The 16,083-nt window shown below is 47.5% G+C and overlaps 1 protein-coding gene across 5 annotated transcripts; it reads left to right on the forward strand.

Moving 5' to 3' along the window:
- Positions 1 to 2,425: 2,425 nt before the first annotated feature.
- hjv (hemojuvelin BMP co-receptor) lies at positions 2,426 to 11,089 on the forward strand. Of its 5 annotated transcripts, XM_073466810.1 has the most exons (5): positions 4,218 to 4,277; positions 4,404 to 4,630; positions 6,567 to 6,674; positions 6,878 to 7,458; positions 8,109 to 11,089. In XM_073466810.1, exons 2-5 carry the CDS (start codon positions 4,480 to 4,482, stop codon positions 8,736 to 8,738), a joined length of 1,470 nt encoding a protein of 489 aa, XP_073322911.1. In that variant the 5' UTR covers positions 4,218 to 4,277; positions 4,404 to 4,479; the 3' UTR covers positions 8,739 to 11,089. The 5 variants fall into 5 exon arrangements, with proteins under 5 accessions (XP_073322916.1, XP_073322911.1, XP_073322915.1 ...); XM_073466815.1 differs by lacking the exons at positions 4,218 to 4,277; positions 4,404 to 4,630 and adding an exon at positions 2,426 to 2,462; XM_073466814.1 differs by lacking the exon at positions 4,404 to 4,630 and having other exon boundaries at positions 4,247 to 4,277.
- Positions 11,090 to 16,083: the final 4,994 nt, after the last annotated feature.

The following is a 16,083-nucleotide window of genomic DNA, read 5'->3' on the forward strand; positions in this document are numbered from 1 at the left end:
TGATGTCGTTCAGCTCAGTGTCACGACCTCACTTACATTTATGTTTCATGTTTATCAGCTGACTTCATGTTGGGGGGGCGAACATGAAGCCTGAATGTTGTTAATGCAAAACATCCTGATACCTCCACGAGCTCCAGTGACACATGGTGACGCTGCAGCGCCACGTCCAGCTGGTCGCCGCCATGACGTCACTGATGACTCCAGCTGGTCGCCGTCATGACGTCACTGATGACTCCAGCTGTGTCCTCTGGAGGACACAGCTGAACCTCGTCACCTCACTAAAAGTGTCTTTTAGTAAAACTCTAAAGTTTTACGGCGTCTGTGTCAGAATATAAGTTTGGATATTTTTAAAGTGACAGTTTCAGCTTCAGAACACGAGAAGTTTCAAACCTGATGCACATTTTTAAATGAATTGATTTTTATCATCAATCAGATAAAAACAGCTGACTCACAGTATACAGCACATACATATGGATCAGTTACTGTTACTTTTGATACTTAAGTACATTTAACATCAGATACTTGAAGACTTTTACTCGAGTACTCTTCATATGGGAGTAATATGGAGTGTGACTGTGGAAACAGCTGAAGTATAAAGAAGCAGAAAATGGAAATAATCAAGTAGATGTAACTCAAAATGACAGTACAGTACTTGAGAAGTTGTACTTAGTTACTTTCCATCAGTTTACAGATAAATTAAGTTAAAAAAGTTTTGAGTTGTTAAAAAGTTCAAATTCTGAGACTGAAAGAACTTTGAAGTCTAATAAAGTGAAGGTGATGAGAAGAAGACGACATGAGCTCATATATTTATATATTTCTATAAATATAATGTAGTTTAGTGCTGAGGTGAGTTACAGATGAAGACACAGCTGCTCCTCTTCATCGTGATGTGTTCAGGTTCCTGTTTTCTGACATTAACGTTAAATGAAACAGTCGTCAGTGACTCACCTCTCTCGCTCTGCAGCCTCTTGACTCGTCCTCTGGTCTCTGCTCTGTGGATGGTCTCAGTCCTCAGTCCTGGTTTTGGTCCGGACCCCCCCCCCCCCCCCCCCCTCTGAACCTGAACAAAGGCAGTGGAGCTGCTCAGTGAGGCGTGGAGGGGCCCCGCTCTGCACTTAAAGGGCCAACAGCTTCACTCTGCTGCACCGCCGCTCAGCCACACACAACTTTATTAAAACACAGGTGGGACGTCAGAGAGCAGCTCAGGTGCATCAGGTGAAATAAAGTGATGAAGTGGATCATCAGTCAGACCTCAGATCAGCTGATGGAGCCAGTGAGTGTCTGCTGCCTCCTGCTGGCTGTCTGCTGCCGCTACAACAAAACAGGAGACAGCTGACGTCACAGCGTCGTCAGGCTGATGAATATTTAACATTCATTTACTTTATAAACATGAACATATTCATCAAACGTGTCAGCTGAGTGTAAGTAGCCTACAGGTCCATCAGGACTGCAGATAACCATTATTTTCAATGTCAGAATAAAATGTGCAACATGCTCGTCACAGTTCAGAGGGACGTCTTCAAACGAATCACAAATCACAAATCATTTATCACAATCATTTATTTCAAGAGACCAGTTAGACTGAAGAATAAGAGAGCAGCCCTGCTCACAGTCACCAGACTCCATTCATAAAAACAGTGATTTTACCCTGCAGCTCGTCAGTAAACACAGTAACTCTGCTGTGACTGTTGCATGTTCACATGTTGTGTGATTCTTGATTTCAGATGCTGAATCAGACGGTTTAAATAATCACTTATCAAAATGTTCCTTCCATCGTCGAATCGTTGCAGCTCTGAAGTTTATCTCTTTAAAGTAAATCTAAAAGTGGAGTGTGTTCAGTGTTTCCTCCTCCATCTAATACAAGCCAATAAAACAACAGGATTCATGAGTGACGGACTGAGGAGCCAATCAGGAGCTCACAGGAGGCTGTTCCTGATAATAACTGACTACATTAAATAATGAGCTGCTCTTTGTGGCTCCTGTTTACATGCAGCGGTCGTACGGTGGCCTCAGAGGGACAGTGTGTTCCTGTCAGAAGCACCATGACATGAACACACACACACACACACACAAGTAATGGAGTAAAGAGTACAATTACCTCAACATAGTACTGAAGTACTGTACAGAGAGGGAGGGGTGTGTGTGTGTGTGTGTGTGTGTGTGTGTGTGTGTGTGTGTGTGTGTGTGTGTGTGTGTGTGTGTGAGGACAGTTGTCGCAGCAGCTGCTGCTTGTTGGTGATTTATTTAGAACTGAGTGTCAGTCGGCTGTGAACACACCTCCACCCAGACCAGGACCCCGAGCAGGACCCCGAGCAGGACCCAGACCAGGACCCAGACCAGGACCTAGAGCAGGACCCAGACCTGGACCCAGACCAGGAGAGTTGTGGACCTTGAGTTTCCCCCTTCAGGCTGATTCCCCTGTAAACAGAGTGAAGACCAGGACAGACCGGGACCAGCTGAAGGTAAGAGACAGACATGTGATGTGATTGAAACAGAACAGTTCTGTGGGCTTTGTGTCACTCAGCCCGTCGGTGCCTCCAGCTGACAGGAACACGTCACGTTATTTGTCAGTGTGAAGGATCAAACTGTGAGGACCAATCAGAGCAGAGCGCTGAGCTGAAGTCCACAAACAGGCGGCAGCTTCACATCATCAGCAACATGAAACACTTTGTTCATGAACAGTTCTGAGTTCAGCTCATCAGAGCGTCATCATCTGTGTTACCATGGTAACAGACAGCATCTGTAATACTCAGGAGTCGACAGATTTAGCAGCCGCTAACAGTGAGTGTGTGAAAGCTGTCAGTCAACAGTTAGCTTCAATGCTAACTGCCGCTAAAAGCACCTGATCAGTAAACAACATGTGAATCACACCTGCTGGATTGTTTATTAGCCATGTTAGCAGCATCGCTAACACAGTCTGTTCAACAACAAACAGAACCAACAAGGAGACTGTAAACAGGTCAGAGTGTGTGTGCGTGTGTGTGCGTGTGTGTGTGTGTAACTGTGGGGGGCAACTGTGGTTTAAATTTAGACTTCATACCCCCCAAACACACACACACACACACACACACACACACACACTGAGCCTGTCACAGAGGAGTACAGGTCAGCTGACTGCAGTCAGACCTTCATTAAAGGAACAGTTCAGCTTCTCTCTGACAGTCTGTTTGATTCTACTCTGATCACACCTGGACCTGGTCAGTACCACACTGAAGGACCAGTCACCACAACATCACCAGACTCCCTTAACAAATGTAGTGATTTAAGAGTTGTTGAGTTAAAACAAACTTTATAACGTAGTGAAACTGTGTCTCTGACAGATTCTGAATCATTGTCTCCTTCTTGTAAATTCAGCATTAAATGAAAACAGTAATTTGTGTGTTTCCTTGTAAAAAGTGTCAGTTTGTGGCAGCATGGCTGCACCAGCCTGTCTGCTTCTGTGTCTAAAGTGCTAAAGTCTGACCTGCCAACATTTAGCAGCTGTTTGAACACACTGTTTACACTGATTTCACCATTTACACTCAATTTATGAAAGAAGAAACATGTTATTGATCTAAACATGTCACATTTTACAGATACACTAAACAGTAACCAGTATAGGCGACTTCTTTGTCCCCAGACTCCCTTAACAAATGTGTCAGTTTAGTGAGTTGTTGAGTTGGAGACACTTTATAAACTGTGTGAAACTCTGTCTCTGACTGATTCTGACTTATTTGTTCCTTCTTGTAAATTCAGCAAATGTTCTACATGAACTTCTTTGTGTCTTTGAGCAGAAACATGGAGTCTGTTTGTCTCATACAGAGCAGGAAGTGACATCAGATCAGACGCAGGTTAATGTAGCTGTGAAGTGACTCTGAGACATTAAAGGTGTCGTCGATGTTAATCTGTCGCCTCCTCTTCTCATTCTGCTCTGTTACTTTATTTAATCACACCTGGAGCCTTCGGGCCCCTGAGGTTCTCTGAGGTTCTCTGAGGTTCTCTGAGGTTCTCTGAGGTTCTCTGAGGTTCTCTGACGGTCGGTCGCTCCTGTTCGATCGTTAAAGAAAATATTTTGGTGAAAAATGTTACGAGTCAGTCTGTCAATCATCTGTAACCAATGAATGAACAGGGCCATATTAAGCCCCGCCCTCCTGCCTGCTGCTGTTTGTTCTGCAGAAAAAACAAACAGATGAGAGTCCATGTTACAACACACACACACACACACACACACACACACACACACACACACACACACAGCAGTGCTTCTTCAGGTTGTTGTGAGCAGCGACTGTCTGCAGGTAGGATCAACTCTCATCAATAAGCTGAGCATTAATGCGATCAGCTCTGTGTCTGATCCATAAATATCAACAGCATTGATCGCCGTGTCAACGTATTGATCAGCTGTGTGTTTGTGTTCACGTCAGGATCATCGTGTCGTCGGATGATTTCAGGATTCTGATTTATTTAAAGATAACTTGTTTAATGAGAAGATGAACTCTGATGGTTCTGCTGTGTGAGTGCAGGACTGGACTGACTGGACTCAGTGTGCCTCTGGGTCCTGACACAGCTGACATGTGGACCTGTGTGTGTTGCGAGTCTCGCACAGCTCTGCCAGCGCTCAGTGAGACTCGTACTGCAGCGCCACCTGGAGGTGAATGACATCATGTTCCACAGCTGAGTCTGATGGTTCAACCTGAAACTGGTTCTGATTGCTCATGTTGTTAGCGGTGCTGTTGGCGCAGCACTTTAACCCGTCGCTCACAGAGAACGGACCGTTGATCCCTGTCACTGCAGCGCCCCCTGTGGGGAGAGTAGTTACACTCACCTGTGCAGCGTGGCGGTCCGTACCTTGTTACAGATTTGGATCCAGTCAGCGCAGAGTTACAGCCCGTTAACAAACACTCAGCTGGTACCAGAGCTGTGACGAGAGGTCGAGACGACGACGTCACGCCTGAAAATACGAACAAGAAAAATGAACATAATCTGGTGATAATCAGAGACCAGTGATCAGTGATGAGTCGTGTGTGTGTGTGTGTGTGTGTGTGTGTGTGTGTGTGTGTGTGTGTGTGTGTGTGTGTGTGTGTGTGTGGCACCTGCAGAAGAAGGTGTGAGCAGGTGACAGAGCAGGTGAGGACGTCAGTGAGCTCATGTGTGTTATGATCAGCTGATCGTGGGTCTGTTGGTTCTGATACTCAAACTGGATCTGTTGTCATAGCAACGAGTCCTGAAAGTCAAACCTGCAGCTGATTGACAGTCAGCTGATCAGGACGTTTTACTGTGAAGGTCAAACAGGAAGTCACAGTCAGATACAGACGTCATGATTTCAGATCAAAACGAGCAGCTGATTGTAATTATCACTAGTTTTCATCATGAGGTCGTCCCTGAACGTCTCTTTAAGGCCCGCCTCCCTAAAGCCCAGTCTGTTGTGATTGGTCAGCTGTCACAGGCCTGAGCAGGCACCAGCCACCATGTTCCTCTGTCGTGTTTCTGGGGGCGTGGCTGACTGTACAGTTGTGACATCACAACCTTACAGAAGGAACGGTTCCTGAACGCAGCAGCTGAGATGAAAAACAACAGGAAGTCCCACTTTGTTACGGACCAATCAGATCGAGGGACGTGTTCTGACACTTGTCCTCGCCTGGAGCGTATGAAAGGTGATAAACGGAGGAAATACACGTCAGCAGGAGGAACTGGATTTATGGACGACTGTGTGTCCAGCTGCAGAGTCGTCTCCTGAACGTCACACTGAGACGGTGCGTTTGCAACTTCGGGACGTCTCGAGGACGTCTTGATGGCATCTCGTCAGCACAGCTGGAGCATCGTGTGTCAGTGAAAGCAGTCCAGCATCTGAAGCTCAGAGACAGAGACAGAGACAGTCTGAGTGATGAACTTCAGCTCCGTTTAATTAAGTTGATGATGTGTTTTAAAGAGAACGATGACGTCATGGACACACTCATCAATAATGGACTGTAAGAGACTCAGACCAGAGCAGACGATGATCAGATTCATTGATTCATACTGAGAGACATGACTGGAAGCTGAGCTCCCCCATCACAGCATCAGACAGACAGAGACACAGACAGACAGACTGTCTCTCATCCATCATGTTCTTTTAACGGCCTCAGAAAGACTTCCTGCTCACTGCTGCTTCCTGTCAGCTCGGCCAATCAGAGCCCGTTTGTTCATAAAATAACTAAAACTGTCATGTCAGCTACGCTAACAGACGCTATAGCAGCTGTGCTAACTGATGCTATAAAAATATTTACATCTCTTCAGTAAGATTTTGAAGTACTTGTATTTCCATTTTTACGACTTCATTGTCACGACAGAAACATTTAATCATTTAATGTGATGACCAACTACATCAGCCTCAACTGGACTGTTAGCATGAACATTATACCTGCTTAACATTAGCATGTCAGCATACTAACACACTAAAAACTAAGACGTGTTGCTGCTAGCATGACTGTAGAACCAGTGACCACACAGCAACCCGTCAGCAGGTGATTCTGATTGGTCGGTGGGTCTCTGAGGTGTTGAACAGACAGGTGACAGACAGTGTGACATCATCCCTTCTCTGTGTCCAGGTGATCTCTGTGAACTCGTCCTGCTGATGGAGCCACAGCACACCGCGTTACCATGGAAACACTGCATCCAGCTGACTCTGCTGCTGGTCCAGCTGAGTTTACCTGAAGGTACAAACACACCTTAGCATGAGGTGGCTAGAGGCTAACGTTTAGCCTGTGACAGCAGGAAGTAGCTTTCAAAATAAACAGATTTTACAACTCAAACAAATAAAAACTGTATGTTTGACATTTGTGGTGTGATGACATCACGATGACATCATCAGAGTGCCTCTCAGACATTCAGCTGACCCGACTCTTCCTCCTCTCTGTAGGCACAGCTTCCTGTCGTATCCTGAGGTGTAACTCGGACTTTGTGGCTGCAACGTTGGACCTGAGTGGAGGAGGAGCAGCAGGAGGAGCAGCAGGAGGAGCAGCAGGAGGAGGAACAGCAGCAGGAGGAGGAGGAGCAGGAGGAGGTGCAGCTCTCAGCAGGGAGGCGGTGAATGCCGGTTACTGCAGCGCCCTGCGCTCCTACGCCATGTGCACTAAGCGGATGGCGCGGGCGTGTCGCGGTGACCTGGCCTATCACTCAGCTGTTCAGGGTATCGAGGACCTGCTGATTCAGCACCGCTGCCCGCGGGCGGGGCCCACCGCCCAGCCCCGCCCCCTGCCTCAGGGCACGCTGTCAGGCGACGTCTGCCTATACGAGAGGAGCTTCTTCAGCAGAGAGGGCCGGACTCCAGAGTACCTGCACTGCGGCGTTTTCGGAGACCCGCACATCCGAACCTTCAACAATGACTTCCAGACATGTTCCGTGCAGGGGGCGTGGCCTCTCATAGACAACGAGTACCTATACATACAGGCCACCAGCTCACCAGCAAGGGGCGGGGCGCACGCCACCGTGCTGACGAAGGTGAGTCACAGAGATCTGACCAAAGGTCTGATGATTCAAGGAAAGATAGAACTGAGCAGCAAAGCTAACTGATGCTACAGCAGCAAGGCTAACTGATGCTAAAGCAGCTATGCTAACTGATGCTACAGCAGCAAGGCTAACTGATGCTACAGCAGCTATGCTAACTGATGCTACAGCAGCAAGGCTAACTGATGCTACAGCAGCAAGGCTAACTGATGCTAAAGCAGCTATGCTAACTGATGCTACAGCAGCAAGGCTAACTGATGCTACAGCAGCTAGGCTAACTGATGCTACAGCAGCAAGGCTAACTGATGCTACAGCAGCTATGCTAACCTCTGAAGGAGCCGTCATGTTGTTTTCAAACGAACAGTCGGCTCTCTCGCTGGTCGTCACATCTAGACCACGCCCACAGCTGCCAGTGGCTCCTCAGAGGACTCTGATTGGTCCAAACTATGGTTGCTATGGACTGTTTGACCTGACGACATGATTCTGTTGTGATCTGGTCAGAGGAACGTTCTGGAGTTACAGACAGAACTTCACTGTATGTTCAACTGTGATTGATTGACTGACTGACTGACTGACTGACTGACTGACTGATGTTGGGATGTTGAGATGATCTCGTGGTCACTCGTGTTGTCGTCTTGTTTCAGATCACCATCATCTTTAAGAACTGGCGTCAGTGTGTCGATCAGCAGCTCTACCAGGCCGAGCTCGATAACGTTCCCGCTGCCTTCGCCGACGGTTCGGTGACGAGCGGCGAGCGGCGAGGTCACCACAGCCTGACAGTGTGGACTCAGAGTCCCGGCCGACACGCAGAGATCCGGGCGGCTCACATCGGGACGCTGCTGGTGGTGCGTCAGAGCGGACGCTCGCTCGGCCTGTCGGTCCGTTCGCCACGCAGCATCGTGGAGGCCTTTGGGCCAGAGCAGGACCTGCAGCTGTGTGTGTGGGGTTGCCCCGCCTCCCAGAGAGTCCACACGCCACCGCCAACTGGCTCCTCGCCGCCCTCTGCTGTCAGCGCCCAGGCTCACTGCGCGGCACTGCTTCCCGCCCGAGATGTCTACTACCAGGCCTGTGTGTTCGACCTGATCACCAGCGGAGACCTGAACTCCAGCGTGGCTGCCGTCAGCGCTCTGCAGGACGCCAGGAACATGATCTCTGACACGCAGAGAGTTCACCTGCTGCCTGTCGCCACCGCCAAGCAGCACGGAGCACGACTGGACCTCACGCTGCTGCTGCTGCTGCTGCTCGGCATGCTGGGAACTCTGAGCAGAGCCTGACACAGCAGGAAGTCTCTGCACACCTGTTCATTAAGATGGTGATGTCACTCCACACACCTGTGATCATGTGACCACAGCGGATCCAACATGGCGTCCTGATATGACAGACGAGCCTGATGGACGCCGTGTCTCTCAGTGCAATGCATGATGGGAGCTGATTCTGTCGACTTGTTCTGGAGGCTCGGCTGTGTGAGACGAGACAGAGACGCTCAGGTGTGAGAGCGCCACGCCGCAGTCTGGTCCAATCACACGTCCGCACTGAGAGACGATGACATCATCGTCCTGCAGCCTCGACCGTGAAGAAAGTTCAGTCATCCATCAGTTACTACAAACATCTGACCTGCCTGTTTGTGTGTTTGTTTGTGTGTTTGTTTGTGCAGATTTAGACTCCTGTTGGTTTCCTGTCATTTCATCACCTTCATCATCCTCTACTGAAGTTAGCATGCTAACCAGCTAGCCTCCTAACAGCACTGTGGACCTCAGAGGTGACGGTCTGACGCCTGTAGCTTCAGCTGGAGATGTAAAGCAGCCAGTTCACTGCTGAGTCTGACAAGCCGACAACATGAACTCACTGATGTGAAGACACAAATATTTTGACACCTAAACAGAAAAATACAACCGTCCACCGTCCGAACTCAAGTTTGTCTCTGAGACTGAACTCAGACGAGCTTCATCGCCTCGTTCACTCGTCAAACACACTTCATTCAGACTGAGTCACAGTCACCAGAACAGTGTTGGTTTGTCTCCACAGTCTCCTCTGGTTCGGTCCAGATAAACCCTCAGTTCACAGAGTAACATGGAAATATTCTCTCTCTCTCTGTCCTCTCCTGTCTCTCTCTGTCCTCTCCCGTCTCTCTCTCTGTCCTCTCCTGTCTCTCTCTGTCCTCTCCTGTCTCTCTCTGTCCTCTCCTGTCTCTCTCTCTGTCCTCTCCTGTCCCTCTCTCTCTGTCCTCTCCTGTCTCTCTCTCTGTCCTCTCCCGTCTCTCTCTCTGTCCTCTCCTGTCTCTCTCTGTCCTCTCCTGTCTCTCTCTGTCCTCTCCTGTCTCTCTCTCTCTGTCCTCTCCTGCCTCTCTCTCTGTCCTCTCCTGTCCCTCTCTCTGTCCTCTCCTGTCTCTCTCTGTCCTCTCCTGTCTCTCTCTCTGTCCTCTCCTGTCCCTCTCTCTCTGTCCTCTCCTGTCTCTCTCTCTCTGTCCTCTCCTGCCTCTCTCTCTGTCCTCTCCTGTCTCTCTCTCTGTCCTCTCCTGTCTCTCTCTCTGTCCTCTCCTGTCTCTCTCTCTCTGTCCTCTCCTGTCTCTCTCTCTCTCTCTGTCCTCTCCTGTCTCTCTCTCTGTCCTCTCCTGTCTCTCTCTCTCTGTCCTCTCCTGCCTCTCTCTCTGTCCTCTCCTGTCCCTCTCTCTGTCCTCTCCTGTCTCTCTCTCTGTCCTTTCCTGTCTCTCTCTCTCTGTCCTCTCCTGTCCCTGTCTCTGTCCTCTCCTGTCTCTCTCTGTCCTCTCCTGTCTCTCTCTCTCTGTCCTCTCCTGTCCCTCTCTCTCTGTCCTCTCCTGTCTCTCTCTCTGTCCTCTCCTGTCCCTCTCTCTGTCCTTTCCTGTCTCTCTCTGTCCTCTCCTGTCCCTCTCTCTCTGTCCTCTCCTGTCCCTCTCTCTGTCCTCTCCTGTCTCTCTCTGTCCTCTCCTGTCTCTCTCTCTGTCCTCTCCTGTCCCTCTCTCTCTGTCCTCTCCTGTCTCTCTCTCTGTCCTCTCCTGTCTCTCTCTCTGTCCTCTCCTGTCTCTCTCTGTCCTCTCCTGTCTCTCTCTGTCCTCACCTGCCGTGTCTTCTCGTCCCCGGAGTCATAGTCCTGGTCAGAGCTTTAAAGGCTGAGTTCAGTCCCAGTCTGTCCACACGTCCTCACTGGAGACTCCTCCTGTGATCAGAGGTCACAGACAGACTCCACAGCTAACTGAGCTATGAGCTAATTAGCTAACAGATAGCAGCAGTTAGCGGCTGTGCTGCCCCCTGTGGTTTTGGAGCGATCTTTGAATTCTGCTCATATTTTACAGATTTTTCACCAAATGTGCTTCAGACTGAAAAAGTTCATGTGAATAATAAACAGCTGGTTCTGGATCGATCTTCTGCGTCCTGCTGATAAACTCTAACAAAGTGGACTCGGGATGAACCGGGTCCGGTTTACAGAAGCAGAACTTTAATGCAACCTCACTCCAGCTCACAGAGCAGCTTCTGTTATAGAAACATCGTAATATTCAACATGAGTCATTTTCATGTTTTTCTTCTGAATAAACAAAATTACAACAAATAATAAAAATTGTTTTGTTTGTTCCTGTCGGCTGCCCCGCCACAATAAAACTTTGCATGACTCCACGTGTCGATCGAATTCTTCTTGTTGGTAAAAATACTCAGTTACAAAAAGTCCTGCATTCAAGTTCAGTGACATCATCACATGATGACATCATCACGTGATGACATCATCACATGATGACATCATCACATGATGACATTATCACATGATGACATCACGTGATCACATGATGACATCATCACATGATGACATCACATCATCACATGATGACATCATCACATGATGACATCACGTGATCACATGATGACATCATCACATGATGACATCATCACGTGATGACATCATCACATCATCACATGATGACATCATCACATGAAGACATCATCACATCATCACATGATGACATCATCACATGTAGGAGCCATTTTTTATGTTGTGCAGGTATTTGTTTTTCCACTAGGGGAAGTATATTTCAGTTACTTTCTTTTACCCCAAACCTTGCCCCAGCTGTTGTTGATCAGAAGTGTTGATTAGTTTGAGTGGAGTGGTGGTGGAAGACACACACAGTTTTTACACGGCAGCCAGAGAAACAGTAGAATCTCTTTTTGTTCTGTCAATTTACCTTATCCTTTTTGTTCAAATAAACGGGAACCTCACCCAAAGATATTACTTTTACAACTTTTCTTTTTTATTCGCTCTGGAGTCGAGTCAAGAACGAACCATCCCAAACCACCACAGGTGACAAGTTTTGTTTTTTGAATAGTCACCACATCACATGATGACATCATCACATGATGACATTATCACATGATGACATCACGTGATCACATGATGACATCATCACATGATGACATCACATCATCACATGATGACATCTTCACATGATGACATCACGTGATCACATGATGACATCTTCACATGATGACATCACGTGATCACATGATGACATCATCACATGATGACATCACGTGATCACATGATGACATCTTCACATGATGACATCATCACATGATCAGATGATGACATCATCACATGATGACATCACGTGATCACATGATGACATCATCACATGATCAGATGATGACATCATCACATTATGACATCATCACATGATGACATCATCACATGATGACATCATGAAAACGTTCCTGCTGGTTGACGTGGAGCTCAGTTACTCGATTACTCAGTTTCTTCTCCAACAGTATTTATAAAGTGACTCAGATACACAGAACTGTACTGGAGTAAATGTACTTAGTTACTCTTCACCACTGGCTCCTGTGGCTCAGAGGTTAAATAAACTGTTACTCAGGCGTGCAGGTGCAGCAGATGGCTGATGTAATCCCGCCCACACTGAGGCATTCTGGGTATTTATCTGCTTCCTGTGATCAGTGTGTGTGTTTAATTTTAAAGAACTGTTGCAACACAATCAGTTACAGTAACTGATCAGTGTAACTACTCGTGACTCATTACTCACCTCCGTCCCTGGAAACAGGCTGAGACACCACAGGAAGCAGGAGGAGGGGGCGGAGCCACACACCTGACTGAAGACTCGCAGGCTCAGGTCATGTCCTTACCTGTGTGAGAGTGTGTGTGTGTGTGTGTGAGTGTGTGTGTGAGAGTGTGTCAGTCTTCTCATGAAGCGTGGTGATGACATCAGTCTGACTTGTTCCCTCAGATTAAGCTCCGCCCACAAACTCTTTCATCATCACAGGAAAAGAAGAAGAGATTGAGAAACAACACACAGTGTGTGTGTGTGTGTGAGTGTGAGTGTGTGAGTGTGAGTGTGTGAGTGTGTGTGAGTGTGTGTGTGAGTGTGTGTGAGTGTGTGTGTGTGTGTGTGTGTGTGTGAGTGAGTGTGAGTGTGTGTGAGTGTGTGTGTGTGTGAGTGTGAGTGTGTGTGTGAGTGTGTGTGTGTGTGTGTGTGAGTGTGTGTGTGTGTGTGAGTGTGTGTGTGTGTGAGTGTGTGTGAGTGTGTGTGTGAGTGTGTGTGAGTGTGTGTGTGTGTGTGTGTGAGTGTGTGTGTGTGTGTGTGTGTGTGTGTGTGTGTGTGTGAGTGTGTGTGTGTGTGTGTGTGTGTGTGTGTGTGTGAGTGTGTGTGTGTGTGTGTGGGTGAGTGTGTGTGAGTGTGTGTGTGAGTGTGTGAGTGTGTGTGTGTGTGAGTGTGTGTGAGTGTGTGTGTGAGTGTGTGTGAGTGTGTGTGTGAGTGTGTGTGTGTGTGTGTGTGAGTGTGTGAGTGTGAGTGTGTGTGAGTGTGTGTGTGAGTGTGTGTGTGAGTGTGTGTGTGAGTGTGTGTGTGTGTGTGAGTGTGTGGCCTCAGTGTTAGTCAGTCTCAGTCAGACGGTTCATGTAGTTACAGCGAGCAGCAGTTAGTGAGATGTTTCCTGTCGCTGCATTAATGTGTTCGAGTCATTTTACTGAAGAATCTGCGAACTAAAGAAACGTCAGAGATCAACCTGATCTGAGGAGAGATTTAGTCTCCACTGGAGCTGCTGAGCTAACAGTGTTAGCACGAGCTCCACCGCATGTCCAGGATGTAAATCTGGTCTCAGATCAGGTTGATCTCTGAGATCACAGCAGACGAGCTGCATGGAGACACCTGACGTTTAAATCATCTCCAGCTGCTTCAGCTGTTCAGCAGAACGCTGCAACTCTGTTTTACTGTGAAGCTCCAGAAATGTTCTGTGGACTACGAGACTTCACCTGACTTTATATCATCAGGAGGAGATGATGGCTGAGCCTGACTTTATATCATCAGGAGGAGATGATGGCTGAGCCTGACTTTATATCATCAGGAGGAGATGATGGCTGAGCCTGACTTTATATCATCAGGAGGAGATGATGGCTGAGCCTGACTTTATATCATCAGGAGGAGATGATGACTGAGCCTGACTTTATATCATCAGGAGGAGATGATGGCTGAGCCTGACTTTATATCATCAGGAGGAGATGATGACTGAGCCTGACTTTATATCATCAGGAGGAGATGATGACTGAGCCTGACTTTATATCATCAGGAGGAGATGATGGCTGAGCCTGACTTTATATCATCAGGAGGAGATGATGGCTGAGCCTGACTTTATATCATCAGGAGGAGATGATGACTGAGCCTGACTGTATATCATCAGGAGGAGATGATGGCTGAGCCTGACTGTATATCATCAGGAGGAGATGATGTCTGAGCCTGACTTTATATCATCAGGAGCAGATGACTGAGGTTAAATCAGCTCTGACAGGTGAACTTTAACCACCGTGTGTTTCATTAACATGATTTCATTCCCTCATCAGTAACAGCAGTGAGGATGTTGCAGTAAACGGTTCCCTCGCTGAGTGTTTGTGTGAATCAGCTGATTGTCACAGTGAAGAGTTAATGAGTCTGACTGTAAACGTCTCTGACTGAGATCCACTGGTTTCCTTTAGACCTCGTGAGTCAGTGATGAAACAGTTAAACAGAAAACAGTGATGATGATGATGATGATGAAGATGATGAGATGCTCTGATCAGCTGATTTTTATGTTTCCTGTGATGAAATCTTTGTTTTCCAGAAACAAACATGTTCAGGACAAAAAGACAAAAAGCAAACAGCAACTGACGACCTGTCCCCACCTGTCCCCACCTGTCCCCACCTGACCTCATCTGTCCCCACCTGACCTCATCTGTCCCCACCTGTCCCCACCTGACCTCACCTGTCCCCACCTGTCCCCACCTGACCTCACCTGTCCCCACCTGACCTCACCTGTCCCCACCTGACCTCACCTGTCCCCACCTGACCTCATCTGTCCCCACCTGTCCCCATCTGACCTCACCTGTCCCCACCTGTGGAGCGTGACCTAAATAAAAACAGGAAGTAGTCCCAGCTGAACACCTGAGCAGACAGGATGTGAAGAGGTGATGATGACATCACTGATTGTTTGGCAGTGATTGGACAGTGTGACATGTGTTACCATGACGACCTCGTGGGGATGAAGCGAGGGGTTAAACATGGATATATGGATGATGAAGGTGATGATGAAGGTGATGATGAGCGCTGCCAGAGGGTCATGTGATGAAACATGGACACACCTTCACCCTGACTCTGAGTCAGCGTCTCTGCTCTCCTGGAAACTTCATGTGCAGAAAAACTGATGTCAAACCTTCTGAGAAGAGCCGAGACGGATTCCTCAGAACTCTTTGATTCATGATGGACCGAGCGTATATATGTGCAGCAGCAGGCTGCATGGCAGAACATCAGCCGGCATCAGCAGCACACACACGGTCCCACCAGCACCAGAGTCCAGAGGAAAAACAGTGAGTTTTTACTTTCTTCTTCTTCTTCTTCTTCTCCCCCTCTGCTGCAGAGGTGTCAGAGGATCGGCTGCTGTGTCTCTGTCCTCTCTGTCTCAGCAAGAGTCAGTTTATCTGAATATTTCTCAGCCGACACTCGAGACGACTAAACTTTGCACGTTTGCATTTAAGTGACACAAATAGATAAAAACAAGACTCAGTCTCTCAGTTTCAGATGATTCTCATGTTGTTCCTTTAAAATAAATCATGAACTCTGGTTCTGATTGATTTTAATAATAAATGATGATGTCATCACAGAGTCGCTCCTGAAGGTCACGTGAACACGTTTCACTGTCAAACCTTTTAAGTGATTAACAGTCTGAAGACATAACGATACTCTGATTACTGTCTCCTCTGAAGTCGTCCTCAGAGACATCCCACAGGTATCTCACCTGCTCGTTCACATTAACACTGTTAGTTTTTGTTTTACAAGTTTTCTGATAGTTCATGTTTAAATATGCAAATGAGGCTATCTCATTAAATATGTGCTCATTAGAATAAATGTCCACAACAGAAGTCTGAACTCAAATAAACACAAAAATAGTTTTTTGAATGTTGGAAGAAAAACTGAACAAAGTCTGAGAACTGTTTTCATCTTAAAGGTGCAGTACGTAAAACTGGCTGCCTTGAATTCATACTTTGAACTAACAGGGGCAGCTAACCTCCAGAGAAACTGCTAACTGCTGCTGACATGTTTTCTTTTCATACATCCATGACTGTAGCTACTGTTAG

The sequence above is a fragment of the Pagrus major genome, chromosome 5, assembly GCF_040436345.1.
Source record: "Pagrus major chromosome 5, Pma_NU_1.0".
Taxonomy (NCBI): domain Eukaryota; kingdom Metazoa; phylum Chordata; class Actinopteri; order Spariformes; family Sparidae; genus Pagrus; species Pagrus major.

What these genes read in the sequence shown, in the direction of transcription:
- hjv (XM_073466810.1), top strand. Translation starts at nt 4,480, where the DNA reads ATGGTTCTGCTGTGTGAGTGCAGGACTGGACTGACTGGACTCAGTGTG. An exon ending in TACTGCAGCGCCACCTGGAG is followed by an intron (nt 4,631 to 6,566) that starts GTGAATGACATC and finishes CTCTGTGTCCAG; the next exon opens with GTGATCTCTGTGAACTCGTC. An exon ending in CCAGCTGAGTTTACCTGAAG is followed by an intron (nt 6,675 to 6,877) that starts GTACAAACACAC and finishes TCCTCTCTGTAG; the next exon opens with GCACAGCTTCCTGTCGTATC.